General features: G+C 37.1%; 1 protein-coding gene across 3 annotated transcripts in view; it reads right to left on the bottom strand.

Moving 5' to 3' along the window:
- Positions 1-22,390, bottom strand: part of tpk1 (thiamin pyrophosphokinase 1) — a 58,634-nt gene that overhangs the window by 8,086 nt on the left and 28,158 nt on the right. For all 3 annotated transcript variants that reach the window (XM_084398623.1, XM_084398621.1, XM_084398622.1), the window contains 3 exons: positions 20,303-20,398; positions 17,143-17,289; positions 15,625-15,736 (listed from right to left, as the gene is read on the bottom strand). In XM_084398623.1, the coding sequence (XP_084254749.1) occupies positions 15,625-15,736; positions 17,143-17,289; positions 20,303-20,398 (355 nt within the window). The remainder of the gene's footprint in view (positions 1-15,624; positions 15,737-17,142; positions 17,290-20,302; positions 20,399-22,390) is intronic.

Below are 22,390 nucleotides of genomic sequence, written 5' to 3' on the forward strand. Positions count from 1 at the left end.
GTCTCTCACAGGGCTAAGGAGCACATTAGCGAAATGGGAAAAGACACTTCTGGGACTCCTACAAGCACGAGTCCCTCTGAAGTCATTCTTGCTGGGGATTCGCCCCTCTATCCATTTGACAGCTTAATATTAAAAAGCTCTGCCCGCTTCCCAGACGCTTTAACAATCAGAGTTATGGTGTGCTTAAAAACCTGCTGAGTCATGCTCACTTTACCTTAACAGTGAGCATAATGTGGGATTGCATTTAGCCCAGTTTGAATTACTGTCATCGCACTGCGAGAGTGTGAGAGAGAGTCTGCTATTTCCTGATCTGAACAAAACCTGTCAGCCGATTTTTGATGGAATTGAAGCTCTATCCCTGCACGCTCACAGTCATTCTGATATGCAAATGAGAATGCAGAGCAGGACGCTTTGTCAGGCATTGTTCCATTAAGAGACCTGACATCTTTCAAGACCTCAAAAGAAGCTTTTTGTGCAGTGGGAAGACCATTTGTGTGGAAGTAATTGCATCTACGACACCTTCCCCCAGATTTGATGTGCCACAAAATAATGACATGTAATTTCGGTTAGTTTATTTTGTCAGTTATAACTAGTATTTGTCCTGTTTTGTCCTACACCCACGCAAGCTAATGGCACTGACCAAAATCTCTGAGCTACTTGGCCTAACCAACGGCATTGTATCGATTCCCCAATTTCATTTGTTTTTATCATTACCCTGGGCGGGAAGGTCAGGATTTCAGATCAAATGATTTATGACAGTTTTCTCTCTGCCAATTCCAATTTCCTTCCTGATTCAACAAAACAAATAAGCACATTTAAACAAAACACATTTCAACAAAAACTAAAACAAAAACTAAAACATTTTTGTTTTTTAACTGAAATAGAAAACTGAAGTAAATATTAAGTCGACTTCACTTAAGAGAAATTAAATTACAATACATCCAAATTAAATAAAAATATAAACTAAAAAATGGCATTTTAATTTAAATAATAAAGTATAAATAGAATGAATAACTAAAAAAGACAATGACAGTGTGATGCAAAAAATACATTAAAAGAGCATAAAATAATAAAATAAAAATATTATTCAGAAATAAAATGAAACTGCACAACATTCTAAATAAACAAAACATCTCAGAAATAGATGTGTAAGTGAGCATGCATTTTTAAATATATTATGCAGATTGTGATTTCCAAAGAGTTTGGCATTGAGCTGTTTTTAATTAAAATCAAAAGGAAGGAGACTAATTACAAAACAATCCCCTTTTCCTGGGTTTGACTTTGATCTGCACTCCATAAATTTTCATATATATTATGACAGTTTGATTAGCCTCTCCATGCACAGCCTGGAGTGAAGTATATGGAGCAGTTTGATCATTTATTAGAAAATATTGAATTTCATTCTTAATTTTTTTTTACAGACGACCTGGAAAGTCAACCAGCTGTAGGGTGATTACGGCAAACCTGCTTTACCTCCAAAATCCTATAAACCCATCAGCATAATTTGATCCATGAAAACGTCTTTAATCGGCTTCTCAATTCCCAAAGTATGGGTTGTGTTTTAGGGAGCGCAGACTATACTGACAAGAGTCAGAGACAGAAAGAGGCTCACCTCCGTCATGCCAGAAACAGAGATTACAACCAGCCTTTTATAACCACGACTCTAAAAGAAAACCTTCAAATGACCCTTTTAAAAACAGTCTACGGCCTATACGTGTTCGCTCGGTCTCAACGGGACCTGTTGGTCAGATCGCACTATAAAGTATCAAAGGCCAACCTTGCTGTTATCTCCTCCCTCAGCTTTTCTCAGCAGACAAAACACTAAAATCAATGAAGCTGGGTTGTTTTGGCCTGTATTAACAAAAAATGACTATTTTTAGAGGACACATCAGAGGATGAAAGCCAGAGAGCGTAACAGCACACTGCGTTTTCTTGTCCATCGCAGGAGCAATAAAGTCCAAATTCAAGTGGTGACCTTATAAACTAGTCTTGTATTTTTCCTAAAGAAATGATTAATGGTGTTTGCCATTCAAGTTGGTTGCTTACTGGCCCAAGTCAAAAGTGTTCACACCCAAATGTCTGATACACAATGATGAAGTGACGTTTCACTCACAGTTACCGCAGGCAGAAAACAAAAGAATAGGAAGTATCATCAGCAAAACTGACTCAGCGATTTACTGCAGAGCGAGTACTGAACACAATCAAATATTAGTGTCACTGTCACTTGATGGTGGATCTGGCGAAGAAGCTGTCAGCAATCAAAATATTGATGTTGAATGTACTGGGAAACGAGGACAGTGATGATGGTATAAAACATCTGCTCAAACTGAACCCTTCCAAGCTCCAAAAGGTAACAAAATTCTTCTGTAATTGTTACTCTAATATAAAGGAGAGTTTTATAATCGCGACAGGTAGAGATCCATCCGTGTTAGATATAGATACGGGTCGCTAAAGACCCGAATGTGTAATAATGATTGGCAAAACATTCATGCATTTAAGGGTTAATTGGAGGTATCATTTGTAGTTCTAACATTTTAACCTCACTGAAAAAAAACTTTATTTTTCACATTGTTTAGTTCCTGTCTCTATGAATCCCCTTAATCCGAGTGAGAGTTTCAACACTCTACAAACGCAACTCAACCAGGCCTGCCCCCTTTTTTGTGTATGCTTTGGTGGGAATTATTTAAATGAGGAATATTGTGATGTGTACGTTCCCAGAAGGAAACTCAAGACTACAATCAGAGAATAACTCCCTTTTGATTGGACTTTGTGTTTTATAACTTTGCAGAACTTTTTAATGCTCAAACAGGAAAATTGGCCGATTGAGACTGATTAACTACAGCTCTGCTTATAATACATCATGTATCAGTGTGTGTGTCAGACTATAACATTTCACACTCTCACCATGCAGATACTGCAAATCTCCAGTGCCACCTACAAAAACAGAGGTTTACGTCTTGGTAAAATATCACCACAGCATGCCGTGAGAAAAGCTGCTCTTGTGTCCATCTGTGCGGAGAATATAAATCCTCTTTCGTAAATGGCCTTCGCTTCTATTTCCTCCCCAACACACTCTCATTTCATAAGTGTGAGCTTGCACACATTCAGAGACGGCTCCCATGTGTCTCAATTTCCTCTTACATCTATACTAATGTTTCCAGCCATGCACCCCCTGTCTGCACAGGAATGGCTAATGTTCACATGGTTTTCCTCTCTGTGGTCAGTCCCTGATGCTGGTCGATCTGCCGGAGATGGAGTAGAGGTATCTGAGAGCCATTATTCCACACGAATGAGCTTCACGACTTCCAACCTACAATCTCCATGTTTTCTGCTCTAGAAGGAGTGACAGATGAACTGCTGTGCATAGCGACTCAAGCAGGGAGAGAATGGGCTTCTTGTCATGTACACAAAGGTTGTATTTGTGTAAATGTATGTGTGTAAGGCAGGGCTCAACAATTCTTTTTTTTTCTCACTGGCCCGGTCACAGATATTTACCTGCCCCCTACATAAAATTATACATTTTATTTTTAGCAACATATCTTGTGTGTCAGAGAAGAAATATATATATATATATATATATATATTTTTTTCATATATATTCCATTGACAGCATGATGCAAAATGGTCTTGTATTGCCTGAAGAGAATATAAAACAGCTGACTGTACATTGTGCCTTATTATACAGCTACTTACTAAATAAATGCTTATTGATAGTTGATTTTTTTTTTTACCTGGAGGAAATATAAACCAACTAAATGCACATTATGTCATATTACACTGCAAATAAATAAATACACAAATAATGATTTGAGATTTACCAGATTATGTTATTATTATTTTATACTGCTAAAGGCTGCCTGAAGGGAATATAAATCAGCTGACTGCACATTGTTTTTTTATTACATGGCTAACTTAACTAAACTTAAAATAGATAACTGAAAAAATAATTTCATAAATATTTCAGTTGAAAATATTTATTTAAAATAACTAACCAAAAATAGATAATTGAAAAAATAATCAAATAAATATTTCAGTTGAAAATATTTTTATTTAAAATAACTGAATAAATGCATATTTTAAAATTATTTTATTCTGCCTAAAAAAATTAACCAGTTAAATAAAAAATACCACAATAATAATATATATGTTCTAAATATGAAAATAATTAAAAATTTATTTACAACTTAATTTATGTATTCCTTTTTTATACTTCTTAAGTTATTATTCTTAGTCATAATGTGAGTGTGTGTAATTTGAATTCTCTAGATCTTTACATCTGCATTAGATGTCAGATGTTGCAATGACCTCTTGGTAACTGATAATTAGCCATGCCTCCTGTTGAGGACTCACTTCCCCTCAGACAATCTTTATTCTCTTCTTTGAGACACTGACTGGGAGGCTGAGGGAAAAGCTAAAGAACAAAATAAAACACACACACAGAGAGAGAGAGAGAGAGAGAGAGAGAGAGAGAGAATAAAAGCAAAAAGGAGACAAGCTGTCCTTTCATCTACCTGCAATGAAAAAAACACTAAATAGATTCTGTCCTTCAGAGGTCTTTATGGTAATAACTGAAATCTGACAGCAAAGCTATAAATGCCCCGATTTAACCACAGTAATCACAATAAATATTCGCGTTGACCGATCTTCCGTAAAAACACCCTACGACAACTATTCTACATCACCCTGCTGAGAGGTTCATGGTAATTTAACTTACGATTGATTCAATCATTCCAGATCTGTCATATGGTCAAAACACAGAGCAAAGCTGCATATTACGGTATGTTATAAAACTGTGACCCCACCTTCAAGGCCTTCATAACTAACAGAGACAATCACTACAAATATAGGAGTTATATGATAAAAGAATGTCTCTGGATTTCCTGTTGGGAAAGTAATAACATCATCCACGATAGGACTGGATAAAAGAAAAGAGAGTCATATTACTTTCACCAGAAACAGCTAGTGGCATTAGATTTCAAATGGTTGAAATGTCAAGCTTTTGCCCATCCGCTCTAAATTACACAAACTCACACTGAGGCGTTCTGAGAAGAACAGTGTGACGTCCTTTAAAGATTCACACGAACAGAAGGAAGTCTGTCCCCAACCCTTCATTTTCTGCTTCCACTACCAGTTTTCATCCTCCCTCTACAAAGAAACACAAATACAACCCAACAATGTCAACGGCTGTAAATGTTTCTTTTTTTATTATTATTAAAACTACACATTAAACATGTTTGGGGTCAGTAAGTTTTCAGAAAGGGTTGCTGTTGTTACTTTACACTCCAGTCAAAAGTTTTGGATCGGTAAGATTTTTAATGCTTCTGCTCACCAAGGCTGCATTTATTTGATAAAAATAAATGAAATGACAATTTAAAATAACTGTTTTCTATTTTAATACATTTTAAAATGTCATTTATTCCTGTGATGAAAGTTGAATTTTCAGCATCATTACTCCAGTCTTCAGTGTCATGATGTCATCCTTCAGAAATCATTCTAATATGTGTATTTGATGCTCAAAAAACATGTTGAAAATAGTTGTGTAATTATTTTTTACAGGATTCTTTGATAAATAGTAAGTTCAAAAGAATAGCATTTATTTGAAATATAATCTTTTGTAACATTATAAATGTCTTTACTGTAACTTTTGATCAATTTATTTCATCCTTGATGAATAAAAGTATTGATTTCTTTTATTTCTTTCCCCGAAAAATACAATTTTACATTCTTAAGGCCCTTTCACACCGGATGCGTAACGAAAAAGCGAATAGTTCGCGTCAAAACCATTCACATCAGCCGCGACGCGAATTTGCGACGTCTGTGACGTTCAGAGAGCTTCAACATTCCAAAACTTTCGCGCCGACAGCTGAGAAAACATGGACACTTCATCATCATCATCCAGTGAAGACGAGCTTTTCATTTTCTTTAAAAGACAGAAAAGAAGGTTTTGGGTGCAACCAATCTTAAAGAACAGAGTCAGAAGGGGAGTATGCTTATGTGCAGTTTTTTGCGTCTTCACACAGTGCGTTTTGTAATGTCACTACACATTACATGTAACGTGTGCGCGCGAGTGAGTGAGTGAGTGTGTGTGTGTGTGTGAGAGTGCGCGAGTGAGTGTATGTGTGTGTGTTACAAGTTAAAATCATTCGACTAGAAACTGTAGATATCACACAAAGAATGTATAGTATACTAAAAGCAGCATAGTCTCACTACATTTTGTTACATGTTCAAAGTAAACACGGTCTCTGTCTCTATCTTTGACGTAATAGTGTTAGCTTTCTATCCCAAATGTAGTTTAGCCTGCTAGCCTACACAGCACAGGACTATACAACGACTAAAACTATCACACAACACACTCACAGTCGTGATAACCGTGTTGGTTGGCAATGCTACGCCACACATTGTCTTTCAAATCGTTGTCCTTGTAGTATATGATTGGCTGAAGCCTATTCTGTCGCCGCAAAAGTAAAAAAAAAAATCGACATCGAAGCGAATAAAATAAAAGTCGTTTTTTCGCCGCAGCACATTCGCGTTCGGTGTGGAAGCACTCATTACACAAACAGCTGATCGAAAAATAAAACCATCGCGCGAATTATTCGTGCGTCAAAATCGCGTCCAGTGTGAAAGGGCCTTTACTGACCCCAAACCCTTGAACAGTAGTGTTTAATGTTTCAAAAGCTTTCTATTACAGATAAATGCTGTTCTTTTGAACTTTCTATTCATCAAAGAATCCTGAAATAAAAATGTAAATAACTGTTTTCAACATTGATAATAATGAGAAATGTTTCATGAGCATCAGATCATCATATTAGAAAGATTTCTGAAGAATCATGTGACACTGAAAACTGGAGTAATGATGAAAATTCAGCTTGGATCACAGGAATAAATCACACTATATATTCACATAGAAAACAGCTGTTTTAAATTGTAATAATATTTCACAATATTACTGTTTTTGTGTGTGTATTTTTAATCAAATAAATGCAGCCTTGGTGTGTAGAAGAGTCTTCTTTTAAAAACTTTTGACTGGTAGTGTAGCTTAGCAAGTTACAGTTTTAAAGTAACTTTCCAACATTTTATTTTACTCAGTATGACATGCAGTTAAAAATGATATTCAACAACAAAACAGCGACGAAATAACCCCAAACCTGTCAAACCTGGTAGTGAACCTGTCATGTGACTTTAAGAACTCAAAACGCTTTTTATTTGAATGATCTCAAGGTGCAACAACATGAGCTGTTTTCAAAGGCTCAAAGTGAAATGGAACATTACATGCAGCATTACATGACTGAGCCGAAATACATTTTTATAGGTCTCTACAGGTGCTATAGCGAGACCTTTAAGTGCTACGAAGTTCTTATCAAAAATCGAAATGATGCCATGATTACCCCCTCGAAATGCGGCTCCTTCCATGGCCTGATAACTAACTTTAATATTTGGCCTTGATATCTACCCCTACAGCAATATAAAGGGAGCAGAATAGTAATGGGCCGTAAAGTCATCCCATTCTGCCGCTATTACCAAGAATGAGAGTCTGAGGTTCTAAATCACTCAGGTGCCACAGCGGGCGTCCATTAAACAGCCTTTAATGAATTACTCATAACCTCTCGGAAGACACCGCCGTCAATGACATCTCTCAGACAAAGCGTGCTTTTCAGTGGACGCAAAAATCGTATCCTGTAAGCACCAGGAACCTTGACCATCTGAGCTGCATCGCTTTGCGCTGGATGTGTCACAGTCTGGGGTTAGAAGGGCTTCTGTTGTAAGTGCCATCATCTGCAGAGGTGCTGCTGAAGAGGAGGGAAGCAATATCACAGCTTGCGTTACAAAAGCCGAATCGAACGGTTCGAATGAGTGCTGTTATGAGGCTAAACCCTAAAGTCCACTGGAGAACAACACTTCAGCTAAAAGCTCTGAATCAATGCAGCTGTGGCAGAAATGCTTCTGTTCTGTTAGGAAACATTTACGAGATCTCTATTTTCATTTAAAAGAGCGCTTTCAAAATTCATATGGTGTTCTGAATATATGGATTTGATTACAATTATTCAGTTTTAACTTAACTACTTCCACAGTTATTTTTTTTTATTTTTTTTTTATTAAGTAATCAATAGTCTTAAGGCCAGTTCACACCATGAAAGACAACTATTATAATGATAACTATAACAATAATTCTAGTGTCCACAACAACGGACGATAACATTCTGTTTATTGTAAGTGTGCTTGTGCAGTTTTGTCATCTGTTGCTTTAAATGCTCAAGCTCTATAAAGGGGTCATGACATCATTTTTAAAATGATTTTATTATGTTCTTTGAAGTTCACTTATAATGTCAGGTTTTTTGTAATATATACAAAAAAAGTTATTTTCAACCCTCATTCACTATGTCTGAAATGATCAGTTTTTAAGGGGCGGCTCCTTTAAGGCTGGTCAGTAAACGGTCACTGTTCGCAAAAGTGTACCTTTTAAAAAGGTAACGCCCCAGTGACAGCTTTTGTACCTTTTTTTCTGAGAGTGATAGCTGTGGAGTGGACTTCATTATTCTAATAGAATTAGAATGATAAATGTACTTTTGTAGTCATAGTTATCATTATAATCAGCCTTTAGTTGTGGAAAACTTGGTTAACACTTAAAAAATTTGTTTTACTTAAAGAACTTTCTTGAAGATGTATTTCAAGTTACAAGATTTTTAGACAACCCAACAATAATTTAGTTCTAGGCTGTTGATGGGTGTTAAATGCAACAAAATGTTCTTTCAACAGCTTTACATGATGCCTCCCAGAAACATCAAATTAAACATGCTAATGTCAGTTAGCATTAGCAGTATATGCTAACATTAGCCTTATTAGCATACAGTAGCAGTACAGTGTTGGAGACTAACTTTGTCAGCTGCAGTTTTTCCATTAACAAGCGACTTTTTCCAACAAGTAGCGGTATAGTGACCAAAAGTTACATAGAAATGCTACAAGGGAACGTTAAACACTTTACAAAACTACTTCAACAGCACATCAAAAGAACTAAAAAGACCTAAAGCAGTTATGAATTCTAATTAGCAATTATTTACACATCCCCACAAGTCACCATCCTTTGAGCTAAAACGCAAAATGAAATTATTCAAAATTGCAAAGGCTTATGGGTATTTCCCTAGCCACAAAGCTAATAGAACATGCAACAAATTCATTTAGTGCTTAGCCTTAATAGCTGAAGAACAGCAAACTCAAACTTTCACAAGTCTCTACAGAAAATCCCCTAAAGGGAGAATCCTATGCAGTTCTTCTGCAAGAAAACAAAAAAAAAAAAAACATGTTGTCCACAAGTAGGGCAAAATAGCATATACTGCAGTATATCACAAATTAATATTTACATATAATAAATGCATTCCATATAAAAAAAAAACAGAAAATATCACTCATCAAAGCATCAAGTCATGATTTGCTGTGATGGTATATGGCTAGCACAAAATTAACTAATTTATCTTTCTCAGGACTGAGCATTGGTGATCAGACTAAGGTCAATAGCCTCTGAATTCTACATTCACCACCAAACATAACATTGCAAGCTCTCAGAAAACGGCAGTCATGCCCTTAGTGTAGCTGGACATTTTGTGGCTTGTTATTTAAAATAATTGTAATACATGTATAAGCAAGTCTTGAGTTGTGGTACTTCTTGCTTATCATGATTACCTCACCTTGGCATTTTTCCGTCATGCATTCATTAATATATTCCCAAAGGTTTTATAAACACATACTCTGGATCTCCTCTCAATTTACACACATATGCCGTGTCTTATGTGTGTGTATGAGAGCTGTTTATGAGAGTTAAGTGTCATCTAGTTGCTGGTAAGTTGCTTAAGGTTAAGTGTCTTGCCAGGTCCTTTTCCCAAGAGGAAGCACTGGATGGACTAACTCCAGTGAAAACAAGCAGAAGTCTCTTACGCCGAGCTAGGTCAGCCTTAGGCTATTGTGAAAAGCTAAACTCACACACTCCTGCACTTGTTATCTAGTTATATTTACTAGCGTTTAAGTAAATACTTTTGTGGTCATAAATAATCCATGAAATGTTGGGAATAATTAAGGCTTAAATGGTGAGAGAAGAGTCATTTAGTACATACAGTATAGCAGCAGTTGTGCTGTTTTCAACACTAATAATAAGTAAAACGTTTTCACGAGTACAATCTAAAGAAAATCAGTCATCTCAGACTGAACAAGCTTGTGTAACAATCAGGATTTGTTTAGATCATTAATTCACCAACTTAACTCCACAAAACATCATTTTCCTCAAAAAGTAAACAGAGCAAATATTAACAGGCTATCAGTTATTAATAAAGCTGTTTAATAAAGCTCATTCCTGTAGCTTATAAACAAGATATCCGGAGTCAATCATTAAAACTGGATTTTCAAAAACGAATAATCTGCTAAAATGAAAAGAAATGGTGTGCTTTACATTTTTTATTATATTTACTCTTAAATAATATTAGAAATAGGACATATCTTCAAACTTGTCTCCATTGTATTAGATATTTCTAAAACCCAAAAGGCAGATTTATTCAAGATCATACAGGAAATTATAAAAGTGATTACTGGTAGTTTATCTCTCAGAATATGTTTCTCTCATTATCACACTCAAGGCTCAAGGGAGTCTCGGCAAGAGCTGAGTGTAATGAGACAAAACGAGACTAATAAACACAGCACCAAGAGATACGACAAATATGCATGTTATATATATACAACTTTATAAGATACAGTTGTTAGTATAACTTTATTTGTCCACATTATCACAAACTATAGTTAATTTCCCCCTGTAGTCAATAATTGTATCCTTTAAAACTAATCTTTAATCACCAAAATTACAAATGTAAAAGTTTTTTCCTGTGAAAAAAAATCTTCATGCCTTAAAATAGCTTGAATGTAACTCTACACCCTTGCTTCATTTGATATATGTGATACCATGAATATGCAAATTAGCCCCGCCTCCACTCACACTCAGAGATCCAATTGCTCAACTTTACTGTAGAACGCTGCACAATGACAAGTGGAAATACTGGTTTAATGAAGCCATATACAGTGGGGAGAACAAGTATTTAATACACTGCCGATTTTGCAGGTTTTCCCACTTACAAAGCATGTAGAAGTCTGTAATTTTTATCATAGGTTCTCGTCAACTGTGAGTGACGGAATCTAAAACAAAAATCCAGAAAAATCACATTGTATGATTTTTAAATAATTAATTTGCATTTTATTGCATGACATAAGTATTTGATCACCTACCTACCAGTAAGAATTCCGGCTCTCACAGACCTGTTAGTTTTTCTTTAAGAAGCCCTCCTGTTCTCCACTCATTACCTGTATTAACTGCACCTGTTTGAACTCGTTAACTGTATAAAAGACACCTGTCCACACACTCAATCAAACAGACTCCAACCTCTCCACAATGGCCAAGACCAGAGAGCTGTATAAGGACATCAGGGATAAAATTGTAGACCTGCACAAGGCTGGGATGGGCTACAGGACAATAGGCAAGCAGCTTGGTGAGAAGGCAACAACTGTTGGCGCAATTATTAGAAAATGGAAGAAGTTCAAGATGACGGTCAATCTCCCTCAGTCTGGGGCACCATGCAAGATCTCACCTCGTGGGGCATCAATGATCATGAGGAAGGTGAGGGATCAGCCCAGAACTACACGGCAGGACCTGGTCAATGACCTGAAGAGAGCTGGGACCACAGTCTCAAAGAAAACCATTAGTAACACACTACGCCGTCATGGATTAAAATCCTGCAGCGCACGCAAGGTCCCCCTGCTCAAGCCAGCGCATGTCCAGGCCCGTCTGAAGTTTGCCAATGATCATCTGGATGATCCAGAGGAGGAATGGGAGAAGGTCATGTGGTCTGATGAGACAGAAATAGAGCTTTTTGGTCTAAACTCCACTCGCCGTGTTTGGAGGAAGAAGAAGGATGAGTACAACCCCAAGAACACCATCCCAACTGTGAAGCAGGGAGGTGGAAACATCATTCTTTGGGGATGCTTTTCTGCAAAGGGGACAGGACGACTGCACCATATTGAGGGGAGGATGGATGGGGCCATGTATTGCGAGATCTTGGCCAACAACCTCCTTCCCTCAGTAAGAGCATTGAAGATGGGTCGTGGCTGGGTCATCATAATATATATCATATACAAAATTCACCCGCTATATTGCTTAATGTACACGATTTTTCATATCAACAGAAAAATATACCGGGATAGTTAATGATTTGCTAAAGCCCATCCGCACGTTGACGGGATTAGTTACAGCATATTTATGACGTAGAGAACAACGGCGACATCATGTTCAGTTTTATCTCAATCCTATGAATGTGAATCTAATTACATTAACATTTAATTATATTAGCCTACATGTCCGAACTGTGGCGATAAAGGTTAATATTTATCATGTTTGAATATAACATACCCCCTATACTAATCCCTACCATAAACAAAGCAAACATGAGATAAAAACTCTCTGTGGTCATTAAAAATCCCATGACATTTCTCGTAAAGAGTAGGGGTGTAACCCCGGTGTCCTGGCCACATTCCACCCATTGGCCCTTACCAATCATGGCCTCCTAATAATCCCCTTACATTGAATTGGCTCTCTCTCCTCTCTCTCCTCTCTTCACCTATAGCTGGTGTGTGGTGAGCGCACTGGCGCTATTGTACTGTGGCTGCCGTCGCATCATCCAAGTGGATGCTGCACACTGGTGGTGGTTGAGGAGACATCCCCTGATATGATTGTAAATCGCTTTGGGTGTACAGTAGTACACATGAAAGCGCTATATAAATGCCTCATTCTATTCTATTCTAAAAACGCATTTGCTGGAGCAACTACGCCATTTTAGCTCGCTTCTACAATTTTTTTTTTAATCATCACTTCATTACAGGTTTTGGACCTGCTGTACCAGATGAGCTACCAAGCAAGTTTACAATATCAGAAATACTATACAAATTGAGCTGGTAAGTAATGCCAACATCAAAATGTATTAGTTTACAAATCATGCTCTATGGTAAAAGTGTTTGAGGTCATAACATAGTATTGTGCAATGAAATACGCAAAAATACGTGTATTAATCGATAATCTGCCCCTATGATTTGTGTGAAAAATAATAAAAGTTGTTGGTATTTTACTGCCCATTGAGGTAAAAACTGCAGTGAATTGTACAGGTACAAAAATGTAGATAGAGGCATTTCCAATAAGCCGTTATATGTTGGTTATATTGCCTTAATGCATTTTAAAACTTACCGTAGAGGCCCATGATTTCAACAGACCAGCTTTTTAAGGCATAAATATGTTTCATCTTTCCAACTTTTTCAATACCCCTATGCATATACAAGCTGATTGTTTCTAAGTCAAGGTCAAAGGTCATAGTCCAGATCCATCAACCACAATCGAGTGGAATATTCACCATTGACAGAAACATCAGGAGGCTGACACAATAAAGCTAAACTTCTCAGTCATGTATCTGTCACTTCAGTCCCAGCATAACAACAGCCCCTGTGCCCTCTGAAAGATTTAACAGGAGGAGGGGCGCTTGCTTTTTCACGACGAGCCCCAGCCTCCAGAGAAAACTTACTGGAGATTATTCCCGTTGACAGCTCACATTAGCAGATCAAAGGCAAGCAGTTGGGCTACATTACTATTCCTTCTAATGTCTTCAGTCAGAGCAATCATTTGGCACACCTTTAACATTTAATGCACGTAGGAGGCAGCCCACTATCACCCACTCAGAGCTACAGCCCTTCATAACCACTACAGATCTTGCATGACTAAAGTTTGATTCAGTTGAAAAAAAAAAGTTGATCCTGAAAAGTTAATTGCACAGTTTCTTCAAACCATCTGTTCGTCTAAACATGGGGTTCTCAACTCAGGCCCTCAAGGCCCTTTTTTCTGCAGAGTTTAGCTCAGACCTTCATCAAACTAGATCAAACCCACCTGCCTGGTAAGTTTCTAGTAATCCTGAAGACCTTAACTGTGTTTGCCCCCCATACTCTCATTCACTATTCACTACATTACTCCACTAATATAGTCCACTTGAAGGAGTGAATGAAACTGAATGAGCGAATTCGGACACTGAGTGTGCCGGAAGGGCTGCCACTTTTGCATAGTTTGTGCTTGCTGTTTCAGCTGCAGGTGCCATCTTCTGGCGAGACGTGGGAATTCATTCGGCACAACCTTAACAGTGCATTATGGGTATTCTCTAACTGTTGAGTGTTCTCTAACGAGTGTACACTTGTTATTGTGGTGCATTATGGGATTAAATGAGTGCGCTCGATAACGTCCACAATGGTTTCGGACACCACTACAAATGGCTGTCCTCTCAAATAGTGCCCTATTTAAGTGTATAGGGGGCGATTTCGAACACAGCCTTTGATTAGCTTGTTAAGGTGTGTTTGATTAGGATTAGAGTTAGGGTGTGTTCACACTTGGTATGTTTTTGATTCAATTAAAATGAACACTGGTGCAATTGCTCTGTTAGTGCGGTTCATTTGAATAAGTGGAACGCTGCCATCCGAACCCTGCTGCACACTAAACAAGCGGACTGAGGCCGCTGAAAAGAAGGTTCTCTAGTCGCGATGTTGCCCATCACAGTGCGGTACAGGCATCAGTACCTCGGCTCCTCGCAGCAGATCATTTGTGTATGACAAAGGGATTCCTGCGCTGTTTTGACTCTTTTACATATTTTATAAGCTCTTCGTGAGTTGTCAGCTCCATCATATATACGCACATTTAGACCAGCACATTTAGCCCAGCACACAGCATTGTTTTGGATGTTCGACAAGTTCCGTCGTAGAATATACATCATAAAAGCTGTTTTTTTTGTATCTTTAGGTTCTGTGTCACAATATGACAGTATAAATGCTAAGCGAACCTGGACTAAATTTATTTTTTTATTTTTTTGTTTAGGACCAAAAGAACAAAGATAACCTAATTAAAGTGTGAGAACACCCTTAAACGGTGCAGTAAAGTAAACCAGAGTTGAGAATATCAGTTCTAAATAATGGCAGATGGGGGTAGTGTTTATGAAAACAATATTTTCTGCAAGACTTTGGTGATCTTGGTCACGAAGCAATTATAAACTTCACATTTAATATAAGAAGAGCAAAAATTACTCCATGTTCCTTTATATAATTCAAAAAGGGAAGTAAAAACTGTCTAATGTTAAAGTGATGATGGATTGTACTGTGCAGTATGTCTAGTACACAGTACAAAACCAATGTCCCCAAAACTTGTTTTTTTCTTTCTTTCTATTCTAGTTTAATCTGTGAGAGCCATCCTATCAATGGACCATCCCTGAAGGAAATAGCGTATTTATGAAACAAAACGAACAATTCAAAAGCAAATGCCATTGAGAAGCCAAAATACAATGATGCAAATGTGAGATCTTTCTAAATCTAGGCATGACAAACTGCATCAACTGTAACATCAGTGAGAGTTTGCTAGAGATTTGAGCTGGCATGGGTAATAAATGTCTCCTATCTAGGACAGGGCCATGTAAATGGAGCACAGAGGATGGTACAGGCTGGGGCACGGTCCTCAGGGATGTCTGTGTTTTGGTGTGTGAGTGGGTGGACAGACCTGTGGCCTACAGGCATGTAACTCACCCAAGTTCCATTTAAGCCCAGAAGTGGTGGTAAGACAAGGGCAGCCCACAGGAACCAGGCTACACCATTTCCCCTCCAAGCCGGTGTTCACATTCAGTCGGTGTTGTTTGCCCTGTAAGTGTGAGAAAAAGAGCAGGAGAAGGTCACAGAATGCAGGTGAAACTCTGTTTGAAAACCTTGTGAGCTCCCCTAAATGGTGGATGAGTTGAGAGAAATTATGAATTACATTTTTTAAAGTATAATTTTTTTTTAATTAATAAAAAAAACAATCATTCATTTGTCATTGTACCTGAATGGAATAATAGTGTGACCGGTACATTCTTTATAAGTCCAACAACTAGTTCAGCACAAAACTAGCACTCAACATCTTAAACAGTCTTGACTAGCGGGTAGTTTCAGCATTCATTATTAGTGTAATATCATCTGATAAGAATGCCAAGAGAGACTTCAAATGCTCATATATGATCCTCCACTGCAAACCAGCAGAGAGAAATCCACTTTCTCACATGAAGAGGCACTGACAACCTACCATTTGCAATGCGGTTCACAGCTCTCACTTACAAACATCAGTCTAGTTAAATATTGTGATAATTTCACATATCACATTTATAAAGTGGAGTGTTGTCTATATACGCACAGACTTAGAAGTAAGATGAATGATGAAGCTTCTAAAATTACAGCTACTCTCGAAAATTGCTTGGATGTTCTGAGAACTTTTCAGTAAGTCATAATTACCACCTACTGCATTTGGCAAGTTAGATGCTATATATAAATGCAGATGTTTTATTTTAATCTTAAAGTGAGTTGTACAAACTTCAAAGTTTGACTTTTCAAAACTAATTCTGATCAGTCTCTGAAAAGCCAAGAATAGCAGCAAATGAATTCTGCACAGAACTGAATTCATGTTTTATAAGTCTGCTTTATGTCGGATTGAAACAGTCAAGGACATTTATACAGACTGAAATGCATTAATTTAAATTTCTGGCCCATTACAACATTCAGAGTCTCACAATCATCTCAATGTCTTATATTCTCTATGGGCCTAAGAGCTTGATTAAATGTTCTCATACAGAATGTAAAGTAACACAGCTAGAGCAATTCTGTAAGGTTTTCTTATTTGTCGAACAAGATTGCAATGTTTTACAAACTTAAAAATAAGGGCTTTGTACGTGTTATTGTGCAAATATGAGTTGGTCTTTATATTACCATCTCTAAAACATCATAAAATAAAAATATGCATCTCTCACATGCTTGTAATTGTTATATTCGGGTATAGTACTGTTGTATAAAAATGTTGACAATGCATAAGGCTATCTTTTGTATTTTTAGCGTTAATTCAGATATTCAGATCCTTTAAAAGTGCACAAACAGGAAACAACAGAAGAGGCAGCAAAGTGTCTCTGCAGTTGTTAATTGCTTAATATCACGATTGATCATTAAGTGCTACAATCAGGATGTCAAAAGCACACAAGTGCAAACACTGATTAGCACATGCTAATGAGAGAGAGAAGTGTTTACCTCTTGGAGAAGGAAAGCCAGAGAACGGTCTTGTATAACCACCACAGGCAAATCCGTTATCTTCTGGGCATGAAACAAGGACTCCACTGTGGCCATGATCTGGTCGAAGCGGCCTCCAAGACCACCCAGTGTTATGATGGTGTCAATCTGCAAACAGATGAGTGAACAATCAAATGAACAGATGAATGAGTGATGCTCTTAAAGTGCTATTGCACAAACAACTGAATGAACCAACAACTAACCAAATGAATGATTGTGGGAGCAAAGCATTCGATTTTTTGTCATGCAACTTCAGGATAGATTTTCTTAAAGTGCTATTACACAAACAAATGAACAAACAACAAATGAATGAATGAATGTGTGATTGTGTAAACAGTGGATATTGATTCTTTATGCAACTTCAGAATAAATGATTTAAAAATGGCTGGCATTGGCTATTGCATGAACAAACAAAAGAGTGAATTAATGAAAGACAAACAAATCAGCGATTGTAGGAGTAAAGCTGTGGATTATGATTTATGTAACCCCAGAATAAATTTTTTTAAACAAATGAACAAACAACGGAACAAAGACATAAACAATGAATCAACAAACAAATGAATGAACCAACAATTGAATGAATGAATCAACAAATGAATGAATAAACGAACGAACAAACGAATGAATGAATGAATGAATGAATGAATGGGTAAACAAATCAATCAATAAATAAATGTTTTAAAAGTGCTCTTGCACAAACAAATGAAAAAACAAACAAATGAATAAATGAACAAATGGACAAAGAAATCAGCGATTGTGAGAGCAAAGCAATGGATAAAGGTTATTTATGCAACCCCAGTTTTTAAACTAGTGAACGAACAAACAAACAAATGAATGAACGAACGTACAAACGAAAGAGTGTTTGTGCGACAGAATCTGCAAGTCGAAGATAAATGTTCTGAAAGTGCTGTTGCAAATTTGCACCGTAGCTTTTTCCTTCCCACAGCAGCCAAAAATGATGTGCGTCTTCACTAAACAACAGAGTCATACATTATGGAAAGTATTCCAAGGGAACAGCGTGGACTGGAAAGCGTTGACTTGGCAGAATGTCTTTGATATTTGCTCCCGGGATCGTTTGTCTGACTGCTGCAATGTACCTATCACCCTGTAAGATCCAACAACTCTACGAGATAAAAAACTCTTTAAAATGCACAGTGGGTAATCAACACTTCACTGCCAGCCCCTACTGGCTCGTTTAAATAGCGGGACTTATGAGACATCTGACACATAAATTGTTCAAGTTACAGTGCCTCTGTAATTATGTAGACTGATTGCAAAACTTTTTTTAAAAGCGAAGCAGAAATGATATGTTCGCAACTTGTACTTGGAGTCTGAGGTCAAAGTATACCTTTACATTCCCTGCAAAGTCTAATACGGCAGTTCAAACTTTTCTCATGATTACAGCACAAACTTTGGGTTATAACCACGCACAAATCAGAGACACCCAGACGAAAAATCTCACCGAGCCATTTTTGTAATTATTGGCATAATGTCTGGTCCACTTTGCAACTTATTCTGTCCAAGAACTGCTCAATTAGACAGGATGAACTTGTAAAACAATCAACCACAGCTTGGTCTTGCTTTTTTTGTTGTGCAACATGCATCAAACAGTACATTAATGTCGATGGGCGCTCTGTTGTTGTGTCATCTTAGGCTGAGACACCCAGATTGGGGTCAACACTTTAAAACAAGCAGATAAATAAATATTTTAAGCTGTAGTCATGTTTTAGACAATGAAAGACTGACAGAGAATTGCTAAGCTTAGTCACTTCTAAAAGTGTTACTAGTCATTCGCGAGAGCTTGAAGACACAAAAGGTAGAGCTGAGATACAGAGGTGAATATAAACACAATGGGAAAAAGCTAGAAGGCCATAGTATGCATGTAGATTGAGCTTGAGGCTCGTATATTGGTAAAACTCTGGAGTGTCCGTGACGGTGATGGGCATCTCTGTGAGGACCAACAGACAGTCTGACAAGCCTGGAGCTCAGACTGGGGTTTAGAGGAGGAGCAGACAGACACACACACACACACACACACACACAATATCCATACAAAACCTTTCTGACAGCTCCTGGAGGATGTGAATTCACACTGAAGCTGAGGTGTGAGCTCACCTTTTATGTTTGACGGGTAAAAAAAAAAAGTGAAAATGTACACCGCAATTCTACCACCTCAGGTTTCACAATGAATTTGAGTTTCCACTTTTCTTTCCATTGTAATGTACTCATCTCAAAATGTATATTTTGTGTTTTAGTACACATACTCCCTGCATCCCAGCTTGGCAGAGCAACACACTTTGATATGGAATCACAAAGGGCCAGTATAAACCTGGTAAAATTCATTTAAAATGTTTTCTGTGACCATTTGACATTGGAATTTGTGCAGAAACCAAACAGTTGATGGGCCTCATTGACTTGCATAATATGGAAAAAACTATGGAAGTCAATGGAGCCCATTTACTGTTTGGTTACTGACATTATTTAAAATATCTTCTTTTGTGTTCAGCAGAAGAAAGAAATTCATACAGGTTTGGAACGACTTGAGGGTGAATAAATGATGACAGAAATTCATTTTTGGATGAACTTAAGCCTTTAAGCCCTACTTAAGCTCAAATAAGTGCATTTAATATACATTTAAACCTAAATATTTGTAATTATTATCTAAATATGTATAATTATATTTCTAACAATTACCATGCAATTAAGTATCCTAAATCATTACATTCTGTTCACACTTAAGTACAGTATATGCTTTTAAAGTTTTGTGTAAAAAAAGTATAAAAGTATGCTAAAGTTCACTTCTTTTTCACAAGGGTTAACTAAAACCAGATATGGATATTTTTTTCCATTTCAGATGTAATTTTGTTTAAAGCATGTAACCGACAAAGTTTACTGCTGGTTTTTTTTTTGCACGATTTAGCCACAATTGATTGGCAGTTAAGTCGCGGTTCATTACGACAGATTCGTTTATATTCTACAAATGCAAAGTGGTCACATGTGTTTCTGAGGCGCAAAAGGGGTCAAAAAGTTGGGGAGCGGGTCTGAAGCACAAGACAGAAACATCCAGACAGACAGACAGACAGACAGAGAGAGATGCAGATGAGGAGAGATAGAGTCCAACCTGCAATTTCTGTGCTTTGATCTCCTCCACCATAATGGCCAAGCACTTAGTGAAGTCTGTCAGATCCTGGTCAGGCGTTTCCATTACCTTGCAGTTCTGGAGCAAAATAAGTCAAATTGGAAGACAAGTATGTGGATAGCTGACAAATAAACAGAATTTTGAATTCAACAACAAGAATTTTGGTAAAAGTTTATATGAATGTGTTAAGTATGAATGCATAATTGGTCAATATCTTTTTTTCACAAGTTTTACACACATTTTATATGCACACAGTCTAGTAATGTGTTAAGCACCAGATTTAGCAAAGGATTTATGCAAATCAAGGAACGGTGTAAACGGTAATAAGCGTAATATTACTTGCAGCATGCAAATAGTATCTATAATGAGACTCATTTACATAGACAGGAGGAAAAAAAGTCATGGTGACTTCATTTACATACTCTCTGGCACATTTATTATCTCTTAAACATCATAGAAGGACGTTTGTGATAAAAAAAATAAAAAGCAAGTTTGGCCTGAAATACTGTGTGAAAAAGTGACAACTGTTTAGTGAAGTTATTCCTATTAAATCTTTTTACACTGTGTTGAAGACCACTACAAAATATTGAAATATTTCAGAATTTGATGTGACCAACAAAATCAGATCAAGTATTTTGATAAAAATGGGGCTAAAGGGGAAAACAACAGCCTCTCTGATCGTAAAAAAAAGTTTTGAAACTTTAAAGTTGATACACTACAGACTGTCCTCAGGCTTCTCGCTTTGTCTGATCGCACTTTGTGTTTTGTAAATGGGATCTCTTGCTGTGCGAATTCTTTGAGTGTCAGGAAGGGCAGAGGTGAACGTTGCTCGTTTTCCAGTCTCAGTCCCTCGATCGGCTGCATATACACGGCCGTCGCAGGTGACTTCTCAAACGCAGCAGGTACCACAAAAATCCTGCATCCAAACGTCATCCGTGGAGCTTGTTTCTGTTCCTTCCTTTATCCTCCACAGAGCATCACTCTAGTTTTTATTCCTTTTCAAACCCATTTAAATTCAAGCGTCATGGTTTGTCAAACTTCGGTTCCCCCAAAAGCCGCATTCACCGGCTTAGGAATGACATAAAAATGCATGTATGCAGGATTATAACAATGCAAATAACCTCTGCTACTCATTACTTAGCAGATGGTTTTCATTCAAACTGACGTACAGTACACTAATTTCAGAGACGGTCCCACAGGAGAAGAGTGCGGTTAAGTGCTTTGCTCAAGGGCACAGTGGAGGCCTCTCGGTAACACTTCACTTCACAGGTTCACTAGCTTTGTTAAGAGCTTTAGCCACTGGACTGATACCACACCACACTGAACCTTTCCAGAATGACAGGAAGTCAGTGGTGTGAATCTGTGAAATCTACATGACTTGAGGAAGTGAGTGGCAGGGGGCCATAGCTAGAAAGGACAAAATATGAATCTCAATCAGAAAGTGCTGTCAGCCCAACTTTGTGTGCCACATAAATAATATTGCAAAAGAGCTTACATTAATATTTAACATATTTTTATATCAGTTTTGGAGAATGTATGGATATATATTTATACCAGTGGCTCTCAAAGGGTTTTGTTTCAGGAAACAAGACCAAAAGTACAAAAGTGCTTAAAATCAAACATCGAAATTCATTAATATTATGATGTACTTTATAGGCCAAATATTATGCATATTTATTAAAATACAATAGGCTAAATAACCATTTAGAAACCCGAATTGTTAATTTTCCTCTTGAATTTCAATGGTTTCATGCTCTAGACCAGAGATTTTCAATTTGTTTTGTGTGAAGGACCCCCCAAATATGATACTATGACACTAAAATATAAAAGCAGCTATATATTTTAAATGTACAAATACTATGCACTATGTACAATACCCAATTATACTGCATGAAGTGTGTGAAATTAAAAGAAAATATGTTTCTAAAATTAAAGAATCACCTCATTCTAATTATATTGGAGCCAAAGCAAATTATTAAAACAATTTCTGGAAATATTACTAATTTCACTATAACTAATTTGAATATGAATATAAAATATATGCATATGCAAACATATGACAAGAAAAAG

The sequence above is a fragment of the Rutilus rutilus genome (genome assembly GCF_951802725.1).
Source record: "Rutilus rutilus genome assembly, chromosome: 24".
NCBI lineage: Eukaryota > Metazoa > Chordata > Actinopteri > Cypriniformes > Leuciscidae > Rutilus > Rutilus rutilus.